This window comes from Taudactylus pleione, unplaced genomic scaffold (assembly GCF_031769625.1).
Source record: "Taudactylus pleione unplaced genomic scaffold, aTauple2 ptg000062l, whole genome shotgun sequence".
Classification (NCBI taxonomy): domain Eukaryota; kingdom Metazoa; phylum Chordata; class Amphibia; order Anura; family Myobatrachidae; genus Taudactylus; species Taudactylus pleione.
The window spans coordinates 929,929-950,296 of record NW_028284464.1 but is presented as its reverse complement, the minus strand read 5'-3'; the positions used below and the strand labels follow the sequence as shown (position 1 = coordinate 950,296).

General features: G+C 42.5%; 1 protein-coding gene across 5 annotated transcripts in view; it reads right to left on the bottom strand.

Moving 5' to 3' along the window:
- The window catches only part of PXN (paxillin), a 33,850-nt gene extending 13,693 nt beyond the window's left edge, over positions 1 to 20,157 (bottom strand). For 2 of the 5 annotated variants that reach the window (XM_088465231.1, XM_088465238.1), the window contains exons 1-2: positions 19,999 to 20,157; positions 5,266 to 5,474 (exon numbers count right to left, since the gene is read on the bottom strand). In XM_088465231.1, coding sequence (XP_088321357.1) covers positions 5,266 to 5,474; positions 19,999 to 20,011 — 222 coding nt within the window. In that variant the 5' untranslated portion in view covers positions 20,012 to 20,157. The remainder of the gene's footprint in view (positions 1 to 5,265; positions 5,475 to 19,998) is intronic. The other 3 variants (XM_088465245.1, XM_088465251.1, XM_088465259.1) reach the window with 3 other exon arrangements.
- Between the last annotated feature and the right edge of the window lie 211 nt (positions 20,158 to 20,368).

The window sequence follows — 20,368 nt, the reverse complement described above, 5'->3', positions numbered from 1 at the left end:
GCCAAGTTGTGTTGAAAGAAAATAGAGAGGGAGATACCTGCATTTTAATGACCTGAAATGGAGACCAGCACCAAACTCCGTTTGAAAAAACAAAATAGGCTAGCTAAACAACAAATTCTAGACGGTAGGTCCCGACTGTCACACCATGATACATAAGACCGCCGGTGGTAATGCGCAGCCCTAACTAGTTTACTGGCGCACAGCATAGTTGGGATAATAGATACTTGGATGCCCCTGCAGCTCAAGATAACTGCCCTAACAGAAACCCCATTAAATGCAGCTGCGCTAGGTGGGAGGGAACAAAAGGACCTTGTTGCAGAATTTCCGGACAAAGAAGAAAGGGCCACACAACGTTTTTTTAGAGGAAGTAAAAGAAATTGGAGGAAATAGGTAAACCATTTTGTAGGTCCATGGAACAGAGCGCCCGCTGCCTCTGCAGCCGGATCTCAAGATCTGGACAAGCATCTTGGTAGCTGATGTTTAATCAAGATGTCAGAAGGACCACCTGAGGCCGACCTCAACACTGGATCAAGGCTTGGAATATGTCTGGATGAAGATCCTGGTGACTGATAGAATCTGTTTTCCAGTTGTCCACTCCCAGGAAAAAAACACTGCCGACAGGATCACTTACTGACTCACTTATCCATTCCCACACTCTGAACTTGGATCTGCCAAGAGGTTGTTAGGTTGCATCCACCAGAGGGGAGAGACCCTGGTTGTCGAGGCCAACCGTATCATGCGATGCAGGAATAGGTGAGACCTAGAGGTGAGTCAAGAGGTTCAGCTGTAACTCTGAATAGTAGCGCCTCGACGGCATCTACCATCTTACCAAGAGACGAAGACAAATAAGGAAAGACACCTACTTCGGTCTGAGAACTATCTGAACTAGTAGCAGAATGTCCTGGGCTGTATCTGCTGGTAGAACCACCCACTGAAACCTTGTAACCAGGGCCATCCCAAGAAAACTGGAGACTCTGTGCTGTGTCAGAGTCTTGTATGTAGTGAAGCATAGTCCCAGAGTGGAGATTCCGATGGGGCCCTGATCAACAGGTCGACTAAGTAAGGCATTATTGTCACACCTGAAGTGCGGAGGTGTGTAAATAAGACAGACATGATCTTGGTGAAGGCACGGGGTGCAGATAAACCGAACAGCAACTCCCGAAACAGATTGTGAAATGTCAGGAAAGCTTGTTCCTGTTCCCAAAGTGGGACATGTAGATATTGATCTGTTATATCCAGAAAAATTAGAGACTCCACCATTTGCAAAGTCGCAGGACTGAGTGAATCGACATCTTGAAGCGATGAACCATCAGATACTGGATGAAACAAAAAACTTGAGGTTCATGATAGGCCTGACAAACCCGTCTGGCCTGAGACCACAAAGAAGGTTTGAGTAAAACCCCAGACCAAGATAATGTACCGGAACCTTAACCAGCACTGTCAAATTATTATCTTTTTTTTTTTTTAATTAGGACAGACAGAATTGCCACTTGCAGAATCTTGGTCGTTGTCAGCAGTCCCGTAGTGAAGAAACGATTTCAAGCAGAAACTTCTAAATCTATCCCGTACCCAATAGAGAGTAATCTGCGAATCCACGGTACCGAAGAGGTGTGGCTCTTTGTCAAACCTGTTGAAAATCAGCAAGTGAGCTCCTGCCGTATGAGATCCCAAGTGGGACGGTTGAGCGTCACGCCACCCGTTTTCAACTGGTTGTAGTTCCAGTCGACGTGTTGGCGACCTCTACTTCTGCCACCCCTAGCATGTGTGGAAGCACCCCTGGATCCACCACGAAAGGGTTGCGGGGAACGAAAGGAAAGAAACTTGAGACCAGTGGAAGTCCTTTTGGATGGTGGGGCAGTTGAAGGGAGGAAAGAAAACTTACCCCCTGTGGCTCTGAAAACACAGGAGACCAGACCGATTATGAAGTGCCTGCACAGCGATAACCTACTGATAACCTAAGTGCTAACAATTGTTGGTCTGAATTGAGCCCCTGTACACAGATCAGGATTCTAGCTGCCTCCCTGGGTGGATTCTAACAACACTAAATGATAAAGCCCGCTGATGCTGAGGTAGGAGAATCTTGTACTGTACACTTATCACATCTTGTTACTAGTAGGATGTGGTTGTGCAAGTTTTGTCATTGCTTATAAGGCAAACAAACTACTTAAAAAAAAAAAAAAAAAAAGATTTTGGAGGCTGCCTTGTCATTAGTAGAGACTCACAACCCACTCATCCAGAACAGGAAAATATATACAGTTAGAGACCTGAAGGCTGATGGGAGACAAAGTGAGAGAAGCCTTGTCCAAACAATGGATTCCCTATAAGCACCTGCCTTTAAACATCCGAGTGTACTCACAGCCCTTGGATGTCAGAAGGTGCTCAAGGAAACACTGTAGCCTGCAGTCTCTGTAACCTGACACATGCACTCAACCTGGGAGAAAAGATGCAGACATAAGATGATCAAGGTACAGTGGGAGCAGCAGAAGCACTGTTTTGACAGACTGTGTGCAGAGAGAGCCCGCTTCCTTGAAGCTCCGCCTCTAACCTCCCAGCACCATGTTATACAAGCATCCCCAGTGCCCATGTGTGCGCGCCATGATTGCATACACTCCCACTGCCACCCTCTCAGAAGCAGTGGGGGAAAAGTATTCAGAGCTACATATAGTAAAAGCTCTCTGCGTAGCGTGGGTGGGAGCAGCAGTGCTGTCTCCCACAATCTGTGTACTCTCTGCGCCACAGTGTCCAGCCGCCGCAGTGATGCTCTCGGCGGGGGGGAAAAGGGGGGGAGGGGGGACAGGGGAGTGCATGTGTGAGCAGCAGCAGCGCTGTCTCCCATAGCCTGTGTACTCCCGGCGCCAGGACTCACAGTCTTAGTGTTGAGAGCCTCCGCTAGCGCAGCTCTCGCCAGGGGAACATGTGAGGGAGCCGCAGCAGTGCTGTTGCATACAGGCTGTGTGCTCCACCCACTACTACCATGCCCTAGAAACAGTGGGCAAAAGTTGAGAGGGATCGCCTCAAACACTCACTGCATTTTTGCTGTGGTGGGGAGCTGTCAGAGGCTTTTTGGGAGAAGCCCTGTGCACTCCCAGCGGCTTGTCCCGCGTCTCATGTTGCGGAATAGAAGCCCAGTGCACTCCTCCCTGATGAGAGTCAGGGCGCCAGGGACTGGGACTCCAACCTTTGGATAGGTGGCGAAGGGACCCTGTAGGCAGACTGCCATTGTAAATTGTTGAAATAAGATAAAAGAAAAATGAAAGCAAAATGCTGGAACTCTGTCTTGAGTGACCAGCTCCTATGGCACATTTTTCTAAACTGAGAGCTGATGGGGCATAGCAGGGGAGGAGCTTCACAACTAAATAATTGTGCCAGCTCCAACGAACCACGCCTCTATACCCTAGTGCAGCGGTGGCCAACCCTCTCGAGCCGCATGAGGCTCTTCTGAGCTTCTAATGCGGCTTGGCAGACCCCCATTGTTACTGGGAACGCTGGTCTCTAAAGCCATCAGAGGCTAAAGAAGCCTCTGATCGCTTCGGAGGCCAACAATCCCAGTAATCCAGCAGGCGGCAGAAGCAGCAGCGATGGCGTGGCGGGACTCGGGAATCCTGACGTCGTGGAGCGGTGCCAGCACAAAGGCAAGTTTCTTCATAGGGGGCGGGGGTGGGGGGGAAGCTAGTGCTGGGGGCACAACTACAGGGAGCATTGAGGGAGGGGGAAGGCTACAGGAGGCATTGCTTAATGGGCACATCTACAGGGGTACTGCATAAGGGGCACAGCTACAGAGGGCATTAATGGGCACAACTACAGTGGGAATTAATGGGCACAACTACAGGGGGCATTGATTAATGGGCACAACTACAGGGGGCATTGATTAATGGGCACAACTACAGGGGGCATTGATTAATGGGCACAACTACAGGGGGCATTGCATTAGGGCCACAACTACAGGGGGCATTGCATTAGGGCCACAACTACAGGGGGCATTGCATTAGGGTCACAACTACAGGGGGCATTGCATTAGGGCCACAACTACAGGGGGCATTGCATTAGGGCCACAACTACAGGGGGGCACAGCATAATGGGCACTGGCATTCTCATTGTATTTTATGTGGTTCTGGATTTCAATATGTGTAATTTATGTGAACGTGGCTATTTCAATGTTTTGTATGTTGCTCTGGCTTTTTCTTTCACTTCAACAGTGAAAAACATATTGGGAAGATTATGTAAAATGTTTATAGTGACAGATAGGCCACGCCCCATCTTTGCCCGTGCGCCTTAGGCGCGCGCATGCTATCGGCTCTTTCGATTAACTACATATATTTTTTGGCCCTTTGCCTCCGACTGGTTGGCCACCTCTGCCCTAGTGTCATAGCTTCCAGTGCCCCCTAGTGAATGAAAGAGAAACAGATTGGTTAAAAGGGACAATGAACTGGATAATCCGCTGCTAACACATGCAAGAAAACTTCATAAAAAAAGGAAGCAAAGCACCATGGGTAGAAGTCAATTGTTTATGCTGGCAGCTGTCCCCTCCTTTGCACCCGACGGAGCTATTCAATTGCTGCTCCTGCCGGGAGCGATCAGCTGCCGACGCTGGCATTTCAGCGCACACCCCCACGGGGGTAGCGTGCAGAAATGTGTGAAAAGTGCCCAAACTGCACTTTTCACGATCGCGTCCAGCACTTTGGTTTTACACGGCTAAACCCAACATCATTGGGCACGATTGACGCAAAATTCTAAATCAATTGAATATCACCCCGCGATCTCCCATCACTTTAGACGGGAGTTTGGGCACGAGAAAACAATTGAATTGCGCCCCATGTGTGTAAATAGTACCTTTATTTGGATGCTGTATGCAACAGTTCTTTTATGGCTATATATTTTCATCACTATTCCAAAAAAGCCTCCTCTTTTCCTTCAAGATATCTATACCCGTTCTTGTCCTGTGACCTACTCACACTCATCTGATGGCTGTTTTGTGGAAAACCTAGCACTCAGAGTCATGATCTGCCCACAATCCATACAGCAGTCGTGATCCTGCAGAAGCTGTCATGAGGAACCAGCCACAGACAGCAGCAAAGTAAGAGGTTTCAATTGTCAGTGAAGGGGTCTAATCGTGGCAAAGATTTTTCTACAACTGCGAAGTAGAAACTCACAATCATGTCGCCAAGTAGCACCAGCAGAAGTGGTTAGTAGAGGCGTGTTAGACAGAAAGAGGAACTTCTCCCCTTCCCCCACAACTTAGTAAGTCCATATTGTCACAATATTTACCTGCTGCTGGGAGAATTTATTGCTGGTCCAGCAATCCAGGGGGTCGGTAACTGTGCCATTGAGAGACTCACTGGCAGGTCCAGTTGGCACAGAAATTTCCTGATAAGTATGACAACCACTGGGATAAGAATACGGAGTCTCTTCTGATAAAAACACAGGTCGCTTGGAAATATGAGATGTGGTGGATTCCAGGTCAGCAAGCAATGCATCTGCAGTATAGAAAGAGAGGGTAAGAAGATTAGCGCTAAATAATATTCAAAGGTTACTCTCATGCATACTTGAAGTAGTCTTCATTCTAGCACCTTGCACTTGTCAAAACATGTGCAGTTCCTCCTTCCTGTCTGAGGTGTCAGTCTCTGCTCTGATGCTTCTAGCAGCACAATCAGCTGATGCAACAAACTTGTGGTATACAGACCAGAGTGTGTTAGAAGCACCAGAACAGAGTGTGACACACCAGACAGGAAGGAGGAACTGCACATGTTTTGACAGATGCAAGGTGCTAGAATGAAGACTACTTAAAGACAAATGATTGACAAAAATGTATTACAAGGGTTGTAAAGTAAAATGACATTATTAAAAGGGAAAAAAATAATATTTTTATCTGGACCCAAATTGCTGCAAGTCTTTTATGTGAACAGTTGCCAAGAACCGGTGTAGCTCTGCACATATAAATGCTCTGGGCTGCCAGAAAAATACACATATTGGGGTGAATTCAATTAGCATCACGGGGATGTAGCTCCTGTGTTAAGTGTCGAGAGCTATTCAAATGACTGAGTCATGCCCGGCACTTAATCAGGGAGCACTTATTCACGATAAGCTGCATCTCCTGGGTTAACTACCGGGATGCAAGAAGATATCCACTAGTCATAGGCATACAACATGAGCAACTGAATAGCTCCGGGCACTTAACCTGGAAGTTACATCCCTGAAATGGTAATTTTATTCTCCTCAAATTTTACGAAGAGTAGACTCATTTCACAGTTATTAAAAAATCCTCTACTGTATGCAATCATATTGAAAGTGGCTGCTCTGCACTAAAACAAATGGTGTCTGAATTCCACCAACACATTTGTAACTGTGGGTCCTCTATACTACACCAGCAACATCTGCTTATTGACCAAAACAAATGAATGGAATAGACAGATCTGCAGAATGAAAGATTGTACTTCAGGGGATGTTTGGTTACAGTAGTATACACAGTTAGTGAATGTGCCATGCAGCCACATGCTACAAGTCCTTGTAATGATCACCAACTGAGCCATAGCTGCCTAAATATTGAGTTGAAAGGGGTCTTCGCAAAGTAAAAGCAGTTGCCATATTGCTGAAAGAATATGCCAACTGCATACTCCATAAGAATAAAAAAAGTTTAAATATTAAAAAAACAAAATATGTCCAAGTAGTTTCAGTTTCTAAGCTCTAATGGGGGGTATCCACTTAGCAATTTAAACAAGCGATTGCACAATAACTAAGTCGTTATCGTGCAATCGCTTGCAAATCGCGAATGCATCGGGCATGTTTTGGATGGAAGCGACCCACGATGCACGTGCCCGCGGGTCGCTTCCGACATCACCCGTACATGCAGGTCAACCTGACGATCTCGTCAGGTTCTGCATGTGCGGGGATGAGGGATGTGCCCGGGACTGAACGAGTGAACGTTCAGTCTAGGCACATCACTAGCTATACAAACGACAGCACGATTGCAATGTCGCAATCGTGCTCTCGTTTGTATATCGCTAAGTGGATACCCCCCATAAACTAACCTAAGCACTAAGGATGAATAAGCTCAGAATCATCAAACTGCACAGCTGTAGGACAGTTCATATCATTATTGCTACATCTTTGATATTATCTGAAATAATTTCTATTGAACCGCTGATTAACACAAAGGGGGAGATGTAGCAAACCTTGGGGAGTGATACAGTGGAGAAGTTGCCTAAAGCTACCAATCATCTTCTAACTCATTTTTCTAGCAGTGTCTTTGAAATACCAGTCAGAAGCTAATTGGTTGCTTACCTCTCTCCAAGGCTTCATATATCTCCCCAAGACTATGGAGGCTAGTGCCATATTGTATCTAATACTTTTTCACAAGCACTTTAGAACACATGATACATCTGTGTCTGTAAGATGACATCTGAAGCAAGGTAATTGTGTGCACTAGCTAAACAGGATGGAAGCAGCAGCAAACAGTCATAGATTTCTCAGAGTGAGTCAATTCAGCCATTTCCGTATTGTCAGTCATACACTGTATCCCACACACAGGAGTTCTGATCAGATAAAGACAGTACAGAGGACAAAAGATCAGCAGCTGGATACACACCCAGATTACTCCTGGCTGCTTTTACTTCCAGAGTTAGGCATAAAAGAGGGGAAATCTGCATCTGTGCGGCGCAGCAATATTATTACCAGTTATTTATATAGAGCACACATATTCCGCAGCGCTTTACAGAGAATATTTGGCCATTCACATCAGTCCCTGCCTCAGTGGAGCTTACAATGTATGTTCCTTATAACAGGCTCACACACTATGGTTAATTTGTGTTGGAAGCCAATTATCCTACCAGTATAATTTTGGAGTGTGTGAGGAAACCAGAGTACCCGGAGAAAACCCTCGCAAACACAGGGAGAATATACAAACTCCACACAGTTAGGGCTGTGGTGGGAATTTAACCCATGACCTCAGTGCTGTGAGGTAGTAATGCTAACCATTACACAGTCTGTGCTGCCATAGTCCACAATGGTGCTTCATTAAGATCAGGGCTGTCTCTACATTACAATTTAGGCCAGCAAAATGTGTTACAATTCCATCATTTTTATCCAATCATTGTCTGCCTAATCGCTAAAAGGCATTTCCACATGGGTAAAAAGTACAACGTAGGCACAAACATTCCAATTCACATATATAACTATTATCCTAACTAGCTTATTTCATAACCTCTTTGGAGAATAAACCCTAAGTTGAGTACATACAATACCACCCCAGAATGGGAGACAGATAAATCTGTACAATACATTGTAGATGGAATGGGATTGGTACGACTATCAATAATACATTAACGCTCCGTGGGAAAGTTGTACACAAAAATGATCCAATGCTAGGCACACACTAGACTAGGGGTGGGCAATAAGCGGCCCTCCAGCTGTTTTAGAACTACACATCCCAGAATGCCGTGCCACAGTGTTGCTATTTGACCATGCTAAAACTGTTTCCAAGGCATGCTGGGATGTGTAGTTCAACAGCTGGAGGGCCGCTTATTGCCCACCCCTGCCTAGACGATATATTGGACAATTTGTCATTTTGAGGCAAATCGAAATGACAAATCGTCCACATCGTCCAGCGTGTATACACTATTGCGTGCTCCTGTCTGTCGTGCTACCTTCAGTGCATGCAGATCTCATGATCTGGTGGCCAACACCATGCTTCTGGATGCGGCGAGGGAACGATATATCGGGCTGTCATACACCAGATTGTGCAGTTAGTAGAGACCACCCGATGTATCGTGCCGTCGCCGGGTACACACACCTAGTGAGTGGCCAGATTGAGCTGTAAATGACATTACAACAGTTTTATATTGCTACGTTGTCCGATCAAGATGGTAATGTGTAACGGTATGAATATATGAAGATAAGATAAAAACAAGTGAAAATCATATTGTAATGCATGCATCTCAATGGGACATCTAGGTGTAATTTTCATGTGTGCGAAAGTACTGCAACATTCCTGTCCAATTTAATGTATATGCAGTAAACGCAATAAATGTACCAGGCAATTTTCCACAGTAAGGGCTATTTCACACACAATGGTTTTGTCCGTTTGCCAAACAAACGGACAGTTTACCGTTGTTAAACTTTAGTGGAAGTTAAAAAACAGATTAGGGCTTCCACACGGCATAAACACAGCATGGTCGTCATGTTAGACGATTTAACCACTGTCTAGGGCGGCTATCGTTCACACTTTCAGTGTTAAAGATTGATTATACACGGCAAAAACATCACACACGGCACAAAACCGATGTGTGTGAGAAAGGGACTGAGCCACAGGAAAAAAAAAAGTTCAGGTTTTTTATGGCTGGACAAAAAAAAATGTTGTGTGTGAAACTGGCCTAACCTAAGAAACATTGCTAACACACACAAGGAATAACTTTTCACTTGTTAAACATTCCCAAAATCCATATCTGCTCATGTGACCAAATTCTATTTAGATTCAGGGCCAGAAACTTACCAATTAAGAATAATGGACCATATTCAATTAGTTTTGCACACGCGATAAAGCTCCGCTTGCCGGACTTTTCGCCTACATCGCGTCTTTTGGCCGCGGAAACTTACTGTACACGTCCCCGCTATTCGCCTTATTCAATTCAAAAAGATGCGAGAACTGCAACACACGAAGTCAGAACAGGCGGAAAGTGGTGTCAGAATCGGGGAAATTAGCCTGAACCCCACAAAAAGATGTAGAAACATTGGGGATCAAAGTAGTAGTGCCCGATTAGATGTAAAACAACTATCTGGGGTACTTCAGTAGTTGCCTCTAATTAGTTGCCTCTAATTAGTGTCTTTGCACAAGTGGTGAAGAATGGCATTAAGCAGTATTTTTGGGAGAATATAAGTAGTCCTGGCAAATTTGGGGTACCTGAAAATGGGTGCAAGCATCTTTTAATGTCTCTAAAGTGAAGTTTTAATAAAAGTGAAATTCCCCCGTCATAAAAGAACCTGCAATCCCAAAAACACTTGGCCCCTTCTTAGAGCAACCCCAGGAATATTTTAACGCAGTTGTCCTTTGTGGGGCCGACCCTAGGGTTCTGAGTGGTTTCCCCAACTTTGCACCCCAAAATAAAAAAAAATGCACTGCTTTTCTCCTGCTATTCAAAGGCAAATCTTTTTCGCCTATTACATTGCACTGACGTCCGCGAAAAGTATTTGAAATTTAATACGGAGTTAAGTTACAGACAGGCAAAAAGTTGCAATCGGTGATACTTTTTTGCGGATCTCGGCTTTTCGCGTCTAATTGAATACGGCCCAATATATGTTACCATACCAAAGAGCTACTACTATTAACAGTGTGCTTGTTTTTAGCAGAGGCTTATTGGTAATATAGATATCAATAAGGATTTAATTAGAAGGGTTTAGACACTCCAGACTCCTTGTCAGTAACCCCACTAAAAGACAAGGAATATTTTTAAAACCTATAATGACTAATAACAGGACAGTAGCTTGCAGTTTTCAGACTACCTGAAATACTACACAAGAGGGTTGTGATCCTAAACCAGGAGTGGTCAACTAGTCAGAGGCAAAAAATATACGTAATCAATCTAAAAAGCAGATATCATGCACGCAAAAATGGAGTGTGTCCTAGCTGTCATAAGGCCATGCTCCATTTTTGTGCACACGCCTTTGGTATGACATTTGCAGGAGCATGGCCTTGTGTCACACCCCCGTAGTATGACCCTTATGCAGTGCTTCCTGTAGCTGTACCCCTTATGCATTGCCCCCTAAAGTAGTGACCAACAGTAGTGCACCCCGTACTTACCTGACTTCACGCTAAGCTTCACTATGGGCATCGCTCCTGCTGCCTGCCGGATCTAACTGGATACAGCAGGCACGCAGGCTCATCACATCGCGGGTGACGTCCTGAAGTCACCTGTGCACTGCATCACTGGGAACGCTGGCCTCTGAAGCGATCAGAGGCTTCATTAGCCTCTGATCACTTCAGAGGCCAGCGTTCACAATTGCAGTGGCTTAGCAACCGCAGGGTCCGTTGTTACGTGCCGAAGCACAACAAAGAAAGCCGCGAGTTGGCCACCCGTCCTAAATCATTGGGTTGTCCGTGCAAAGGAGAAAATGTGAAAACACAGACATAAGAATGTATAACATACACAGAATTAAAAATTACGAAGTAGAAGGTAAATGTAGCTTCCACCTCTATGAAAACTAAATAAATTACAAAGAAGTAGTGACTTTTTTTTTCCTTTCTACAAAGTTTTATTATGCGTTTAAATTTAGAATGTCAACATTTTAAGACAACCATTCATTCACTCCAAATCCAATTCACTGAAAAAAAGCTGACTTGTTCAAGGCTGTTGGTTGGGGAAAGGCATATAATTGTTTACGAGAGCTCAGACGTTCCGCATAACCACTTATTCCATGTTTACAAAAAAAGACAATAAAGACAGCATCTAGAAACATGATAGAACACCCTATGTCCTGCTGACAGACCTCTGCATATGGCAGATGCTGTGAAGAAGCCAGGCAGCTGCAAGTTAACGAAAGAGGACTCTAGTAAGGCTGTTAGAAAATACACCAGTTGCACCACATTATCAGTCATGGAAGAACTCAATTACCAGAATTTATTCTACTAAACAAATAATATATTAGTGCACATTTCCAAACAGAAATAATCTTGTATTTAATAATTTACTAGGTTATTAGTCTAGTTACCTGTAATGGACAAGAATTTCAAAGGAGAAAAAAAGAAACAGAGGGTGGATACAGTAAGATCACATTCCACAGAGATTTCTGCAATGCTGCCCCCAGGGCCTGTTCCTATCACAGGAGGGAAACGGAAGGCTTGCCAAGTACAGTCTCAAGGAATCCTGACATTCCCTGCATGCTGGCACTCGCAGCATCAGCACTGCATACAGAAAGTCACAACTACAGAAATGCCCACAGATGAGACAACAGCAACAACATGCTTCAGAAATACTGTATAATATGGACACCTTACTTGCACACATTTTATCTATGGTACAGCGATCCATACAGAATTAACAGTTAAGGAGGGCGCCTGCTTTAAAGGGAGTGAGTAGTGTATGACAGTAGTTATACTTGTCCCACTCCATAGCTTACATTACTGACATTTATACTTACCTTTCATACGTGGCTACTTTATATTGCCTTATATTTTTTGTTGGATAAGAAATAACAAATGTAAAAACTGTTATACGAGATTTAATTTATAACATTTTAGTACTTTTTGACAAGTTGATTGATGTAAGCTAATACAGTCTGAATGAAGGGTGCTTAATTTTTCACATGACTGCATTAATTTGTCTATCTCAGTTAAAATACTGATTGAATTCATGTTTATATTAGGCATGCGATTTGTATTTAAAACTTTGCCTGTTTTAAATACAGAGCACAGATTGAATTAGCTAGAATAGCGCTAAGAATATTTTTGGAGAGTGAAAATTATCTGTAGGTTTTTGTTTGCACATTGTAATCAAATTTCAGTTAGTTTAATTACGTTTCTGGAATGCTGATAGTAGAGCACAATACTTTATAGTCTTTATTTTAGATAGATACACACGTTATAAATGTATAACTATCTATATGGGGCAAGTTCTCTCTCCCTCTATTCTCTTGTTACGTTGCTGAACAGCTTGTATGAATTTCTAACAGTTTGAAAATGTCTACAGAATAGATTTTAACTCTCCTTGGTTATCTAGTGAAGATAGAGGCATTTATAGTGGTACTGTGCAGCTACTTTGGTTCTCTGTTGGTCTAGTGTGGATTTGGAACATTGGGGTACTAGGAACATTAGAGGGCAGCGTTGCAAGTGCAAAACTGTAGCTTCATGAATGGTTTTCCTTGAACCATATAGGAGGAGCGAAGTAAAGGAAGTGATTTACTTCACCCTGATTCCCTATGTGCGTACAAGACAGCAGTAGCACTAGACACTTTCCCAGTAAGCTTGGCTACAGGGAGACTGCTGACCTGGGGTCTGGCTACAATTCCTCTGGAGCCAAATTACATTTGGAAGCATTGCTAGAACCTGAAGCAGATGTCCTAAAAGATACTTTAGACAAGAGATTTAATAACTCTCCAAGATCAGATAGACACCAGGCAGGATTACCCCTGCCAATAAGTGTGTCAAATACTGCACAGAAAGGAAAGCAAATCCCAATGTAAAGTATCCTTCTGTCTGAGTATCAATACCTTTTAGTCTTATGTAACAGCTCTTAAGAGGTATTACTGGGCAATAAACACAACTATTCTTATATCTCCTGCTCTTTTCCTGCAAGATGCATACATCAGCTATTCTTGTTACCACTCTAATCAATCGCTATGGCTATAGCAGTGACTATTCAACAACTGGCAGCACCATGTTGGTGCGTAGTTAACACTTCAAGCCCTGAAGTGTCTGGTGACTGTGTAGCATCAGTAGGAGTGGTCAGTAACACCAGGTTAAGCTAAGAGGAACCCTAAGACAAATCTGTCACCACCTCCCCCAACAGAGGGGGCCCACCCTGCCAAATTGTCAGTACAGAAACCCAAGTACTTATATAAGAAATATTGTATTAGTACATAAATCTTATTTAATATTTATAAACTAAACACTAGTTTCTAAAATCATATGATGCAGCAGGTTTGTGAAATTATGTAAAAATACAATGAATAGGGTAGTAGTCTTATAAAGCTCCAAAGCTTGAAGTTCATCTGCTGCTATTCATAAAAAAAAGTTTTGCAAGTGAATCACAAAATACAAACAGCTGTACAAAGCATGGATATCCAGCCATGAAAGATGAAACAGAGTCCCAAGTGTCTTCATACAGTATGCAGCACTCATTACACACCGCTCTGAGCTGTAATCCAATTCCATGTAACCTCATATACTCAGTGAGTAACTGCACAGGAATGGGGAGTCTATATGCTGTATATAATATAGAGGACAAGCTCAGATTAAACACCATCTCTCTCCCTGCACGGAGAGTAAGAATTATTTATCAGAGATCCTTATGGTGAGAGCACATCATTACAACTAATCAGCAACTAAATCACAAGATTCATGAGTGAAATCAGCTTCTAGATTCTTACGTCACCAAACGCATGGACCTACAGTTTCTTGCGCACAAAATAAACACTAAAGGTGCATACACACACAACGATTTTTGGAACGATTATCGTTAAACGATATCGTTTAATGATAATCGTTTGAAAAAATCGATCACTTTCTGAGTCAAACGATGAATGATTATTGTTCATGCGCATTCACGTTTGTAGTTCAGTCAGACTTGTCAACTCAACGATTTTCATTAAGTTAATATGCAAAAATCGTTTGTAGTTCATAAAAATCGTTCATTACATTTAAATGAACATAGTAAATGAACAACTTTAGTAAACAATTTTAGTTCATTTTTTCAAGGTAGAAAATCGTTTACTAAAATCGTTCATTAACTCAATCGTTGTGTGTGTATGCAGCTTAAGTAAATCAGACACACATGCAGAGAATACCTATATAGGCTAGAAAAGAAATATATGTTATGAATAATGTCAGTAACTGGATAATGTCAACTAAAATCTCTGCATTTTCATTCTCTCAATTACTACTAGATAGATCCTTTACCATATAACAAGAAACAAAATGACAACTTTCCTTGTAGAGAACCTGACTATATATACTTTTTCCTTTTTTATATGATTGTGATCCTTCTTGTAAACACTTGTGCCGAGCTATAAGAAACATGAGCAAACCACCCTTAATAGCTGTTAAAGGTCAGACGCTACTTGCGAATTGAAGTAATTCATCTTTAGGCTATTACATAAGAAATAAGTGACAGTACATGAGCCATGTGGTATTTGCACTGTTCTAGGAATAATACCCACACAGTTTCTCAGCTGCAATGAGGAAGATGAGCAGGGTGCCCCAATCCCCTGCTTGGAGAAGGAAGCAAGACAGTGACCATAGCACAGCAATTGCTGGAGGTTCAACATCTGGGCAAACATTTGAAAATGAAAGGAAACAAAATCCAGCTTTGTAAGGAAGCAGGCCCTTCCTCCCACACCCATCTATCAACAGCCAACAACCCTTCCCCCTACCATTCCACCTCCAAACTATTCCTTGTAACACCACAACACACATTATTCTTCTAATGCCAGATGAAAATCCAGATAGCAAAGGGTTACTTTACAGGGACTTTATAAAAAAAAATCTAGCTTTTACAAAAGCATTCAAAAAAAAAAAAAAAAAAAAAAAAAAGAATGTTCCACCTTTTACAGGGAGATTTTCATTTGTGTTTTGATTAAATACTCTTGATCAGAACTTTAGATGTGACAAACAGAGAGCTTTTATTTATCTTTCTTATGATTTCCAACCAATTGACAAGAACGCTAATGACACTACCTACAGGTTTGCAGAAACAATGTTCACGGTGTACATTTTACCAGCTTTTTTAATGTGGGCACTTTTACAGATGTCCTGCACACTGTGAAAATGATGAGCATGGTAAATACAGTTGCTATAGCAAATGCTTACACAAAAATGCTTCTGTGGTGAGACCACAGAAGATCTAACCACCACTAACCAGTCACCGGAGTGTTTAGTGTGCCGATGAGTGACAAGAAGTAAAGTAATACCTCTTACAACCAACTAAAGGTGCATACACACGTAACGATTTTTTTGGAAAAATTTAACTATAACGATGTCGTTATCGTTCAATCGTTGAAAAAATCGTTCAATTTCTGAGTTATAACGATGAATGATTATCGTTCATGTGCGTTCCCGTTTGTAGTTCATTCTGACTGACCAACTCAACGATTTTCATCAAGGGAAGTTACAAAAATCGTTTGTAGTTCAAAAAATCATTCATAATGGTGCATACACACGATCAGATTTTTTCTTCAGATATGGACGATAACGATTTAAAAATCGTTCAGTCGTTCATATCTGAAGGAAAATCGTTCATATCTGACATGCATGAACGATGGACGATCAACGATGCGCGTTCCCGTTTGTCAGATAATGATATCTGACATCTGATGGGTTTGCAGTCAGACTTGGACGATTCCATTCATTTTAATGCAGTCAAAAATCGTTCAATCGTTCAAAACTTTGGTAAAATCGTTCAAATCTTTCAAATCGTTTAATCGTCCAGTCGTTCATCTGACAAATCTGACAAGTCTGACAAATCTGACCGTGTGTACGCTCCATTACACTTTAAAAAAATCTGTCAGATAATCTGACAGAAAATCGTGTGTATGTATGCAGTTTATGAAGTATTATGTTTAAGCTGAAGCAACACCAGAGACTGCCAGCTTATGTCACACCTCTAATACAGCTGTAACCTCGCTCATTGATAACTGAAGATAAACACATAAAATACATCAACAAGATCAGACTGGATAATGACAAATTAATTCACAAGTTATTAAGGCGGTAAATGCAAACAAAATACATTTGCTTGGTGCAAATGTTAAAGTTTAAAAACAAAACAAACAAAACAGAACTGTTACGGAAACAAAAGCAATAGTTATCAAATCTTTATTCACTCTTGGAAACTATAAAACAGGGAACAAACAGCTCAGCAGGATATGACTAAAGAATTACTGTACAGAATGCAAATATTTACAACTTTTGCATTACCTACAAAAAGTAATGTTATCAGGTAGCCAATGACATGCCCTACTGGGTTGGGCACATACTGTTGCACTTTCCCTAGGACTATTTTCACTCTCACCCAAAAATAGATCTTTAGTGAAATTTTACATGCCCAACACACCTGAATTAACACTTGGATTTATTTTTATGCCTTTCCCAAGTTTGGTGACACAGTTTTGTGTAGATATCTTTCTTGCAGTTAAATGCATGTAAAGAGCTGTGAAAACATAAATTTTTGGACCAAAGGAGACCATACATATTTGCATTTTACGAGTGTTTTGACTGGCTTTCTGCTGCAGTGCTTTGCCACATTTTTATTGTTATATATTTTTAAATATTTATATTATTTTTTCCTTCCATTTCAGAGTGCCTGAAGTGCATCAAAGCATCTGAAAATGTTTTCATCTCAATGGTAGGCATTTCCATGTGTTTGGCATGAAAAAGATAACTTCCTGTCTTGTTACAGATGCATGTTTAAAGCAGATTGAATGCAGTTGCATATGTAGCAAACAGCATAATGGGGGGAATTCAATTCAGTGCGATGTTGAATAGCGACGGGAGGGAGCTCCCGCAGCTATTCAATTCAACCCGCTGTTTGGGCGGGCTAAGGATTTCTTCTCGCACCCCCTGGGGATGTGAGGAGAAGTCCGACCAAAGTGCCGGGCACGCAGCTGCTTTTCTGCTTAGCGCGGCGCTAACAGCCGCGTGCCCGGCATTATGGTCAGAGAATGCCAGTTACAAGGGTGTTAAGGCACGAGAATCGGCATTCTCCGACCACACAGCGCACTGAATTGAATAGCTCCAGGAGCTCGTCCCCAGCGCTATTCAATTTGCGTTGAATTAATTTGCCCCCATTAAATGTGATGTTGTTCATATGCCTTTTAACAGGCAATAAAAGAAACTGGTTGGGTATGAAATCCCGGCATTTGGGATGCCGCCTGTCAATAGACCGAGACAACGGCATCCCGATGGGGACAATCCCAACAGGGGAACAGTAAGTACTGTAACCCCGCCATGTTCACCCTCTAACCTGCATGCTAACACTAACCCTCCCTACCTCGCACCCTAACCCTCCCAGTTAGTGCCTATACCCCCCCAGTCCGCAGCCTAACCCTGTGGTTCCTAAAGCTAAAAGCAGCTAAGAGCTACCTGCCCCGCTATACTTACGATCGGGATGCCGGCGTCGACAACTCCACTCTTGTCGGGATTCAGATGCCGGTCTTCAGGCCGGGGTTCGGGATTTCGGCAGCTGGCATCCCGGCTGTAGGTTTCTTAACTACATCCTAAAATAAACTTACTGCAAACACCAGTGTGTGCACATGCTATATAAGTATTAAGGGGACATGTATAAACTGAAAAAAAAAAAAAACCTTTTGGGTGACCTGCTTCTGTGCAAACTTTTTTTAAAATTTTTTTAGGCAAACTCTTACAGAAAAAGCATATAATGAAGCAGACTTGAAAAGTTTTTTGAATAAGCGTCAGACTAAAATCTTTATTCACTGAATATACTTCAGTATTTTTCTCTTTTGCCTACTAGTCACTGACCTTGTATATGACAGCATACTACTGCATGGTGAAAAACTAATTAAGATAGCAAAACATTTTCTGCAATGACAACATTTTAAGTACCTGATGAGATACAAAATACTATACCACTGACAGAACAATATTACACAGTAATGGGCACAGACTGAGCCACCCTATAAATGGCAAGCTTGCCTACATATCCTGCCAAGACTAAAAGCCAACATTACATTTTATTTAAAACAAGCCATGAATTGCTAGCCAAGAAATACACAAGCCATCCCTTGAAATAACATGGAGCACCTTCTCCTGTTGCAGATGACATTTTCTTTGCCCAGGGCACCGATTAAATCTTTTTCACTGAACAAACTACATGCACATATTCATCACTAGAGATAATATATTAAACATAGAATATAAAGTAAACAAATTTAAAAAAAATCATAAAATAAGGAAAACGAGATGTTACTTAGGAGTATTCATTAGATATTACCAGCATATAAAAAATATAGTATCCCATTTGAAATACATATCTCTAAAAGGAGCAAATAAATCTTCACATCTACGACACTACTTGTCATTTTATCTTATTCCTAACAGACTTGCCATCCTAGTAGTAACTCAATTCTGTCACATACAGGATGTGGAGAGACCTTTTAAAGCTGCAACATACACCAAGAATGTGACTTGTCATCTGCAACTTCCAAAAGACAAACTCAATAGCCTATTTCACAGGATGGAGAATTATCCACTATGGTCACAGACAAGTGGGGAAATAAGTGGGTCTGTCTTGCTATCCGATAATTACGCAAATATTCCAGATGTAAAAATACAGGGCTTAACATTGCAGCCAAACCTCCAAGATTGTTATAAAATGAACCAAAAATAGTCTAAAGCATGGGCATCTCCATGTGCATCTATAGGACAGGACACTTATGGTGCGTACACACGGTACGACTGTGGGACGATCAGATAACAATTGTTATCTGATCGTCCTGCATTTGTTGGATGATCGTTATCAAACATCCAACACATGCTGCGAGCCCCTTACAACTATAACAATTGCGGGTCCCTATAATAAACAGGCTAACCTGGTCGATATCGGCTAGGTATGCTTGCTTGCACAGACTACCGACGAAGGTCGATAATTACCATACCTGGCTGCGCATCGACTATCGTTTGCAGGGGCCAGAAGCTGTCAGATTTAAACGATAGGATCATTATCGAACAAAAACATGACTAATAAATCAGACAGCAGTGAAATTATTAATCAGAGAGCAGTAAAGAGAACGAGCTCTTTATCCACATTGTGCAATGCTTAACCCTATAGATAGCAAGCTTGTCTGTTATTACCCACTCTTGGTTTATTACTATTTTGTTCCCAATTGTAAAGCACAACAGAATATGCTGCTATATAATATATATATATATATATATATCTTAATAAAGAATAAAATAACCTGTATAAGATCTATCAGGGTAGTAGTGACACAGAACAGTTATAAAGGCATGCACATTTGTCCTCCATATCACAGGTGGTCCATGGCTATGTCGGAGACACCTCAGGTCCACATTGCCTCACAGCAGACTGCAGCCACTGCACGCTCCTCCATGCGAGCAGATGAAGAGTGACACCTGTAAGTGTAGCCAGGGCTCCACGCCAAAATTGCAATACTACCCCACACGTTACATTTTCATCATAGCACTGTGTGATACACTGTGAGACTGCTGAACCAAAAGCCAAAAGAGGACAACTCAGCCGGAACCCGTCTTTACACAGCTGCCTGCACATAAAGGGGCCGCCATCACCAACTCCGTCCCTTAATATGCCCATCGCTCACCCAGGTCGTCCATGTTGCCGCCGCTCAGCCAGAGCGGTCCCCGTGAGTCGAACACAACTTTCTGACTTCAATGCAGGAACGCGCCTCCGCCCCCTGCGTGCGCGCTTCCGACAACCCGCCGAGCCACACCTCGCGAGTGCGTACGGGTCCCCGGCTTCACGCTCAGCCTCAACCACCTCCATTCACGCAGCGCAGACTCGCGCCTCGGGAGGGCGCATAGTTTGTTGCGCGTTCACGAGCCTCTCCCGTGACATGGAGTAACCTGTGGCTCTTTATGGAACCACACAGTTCAGTGTCGTGTCAGCTTATACATAGATACCAATATATTACTGTGACTTCCGTGGGCAATTTGGTGTTGGGCACATATATA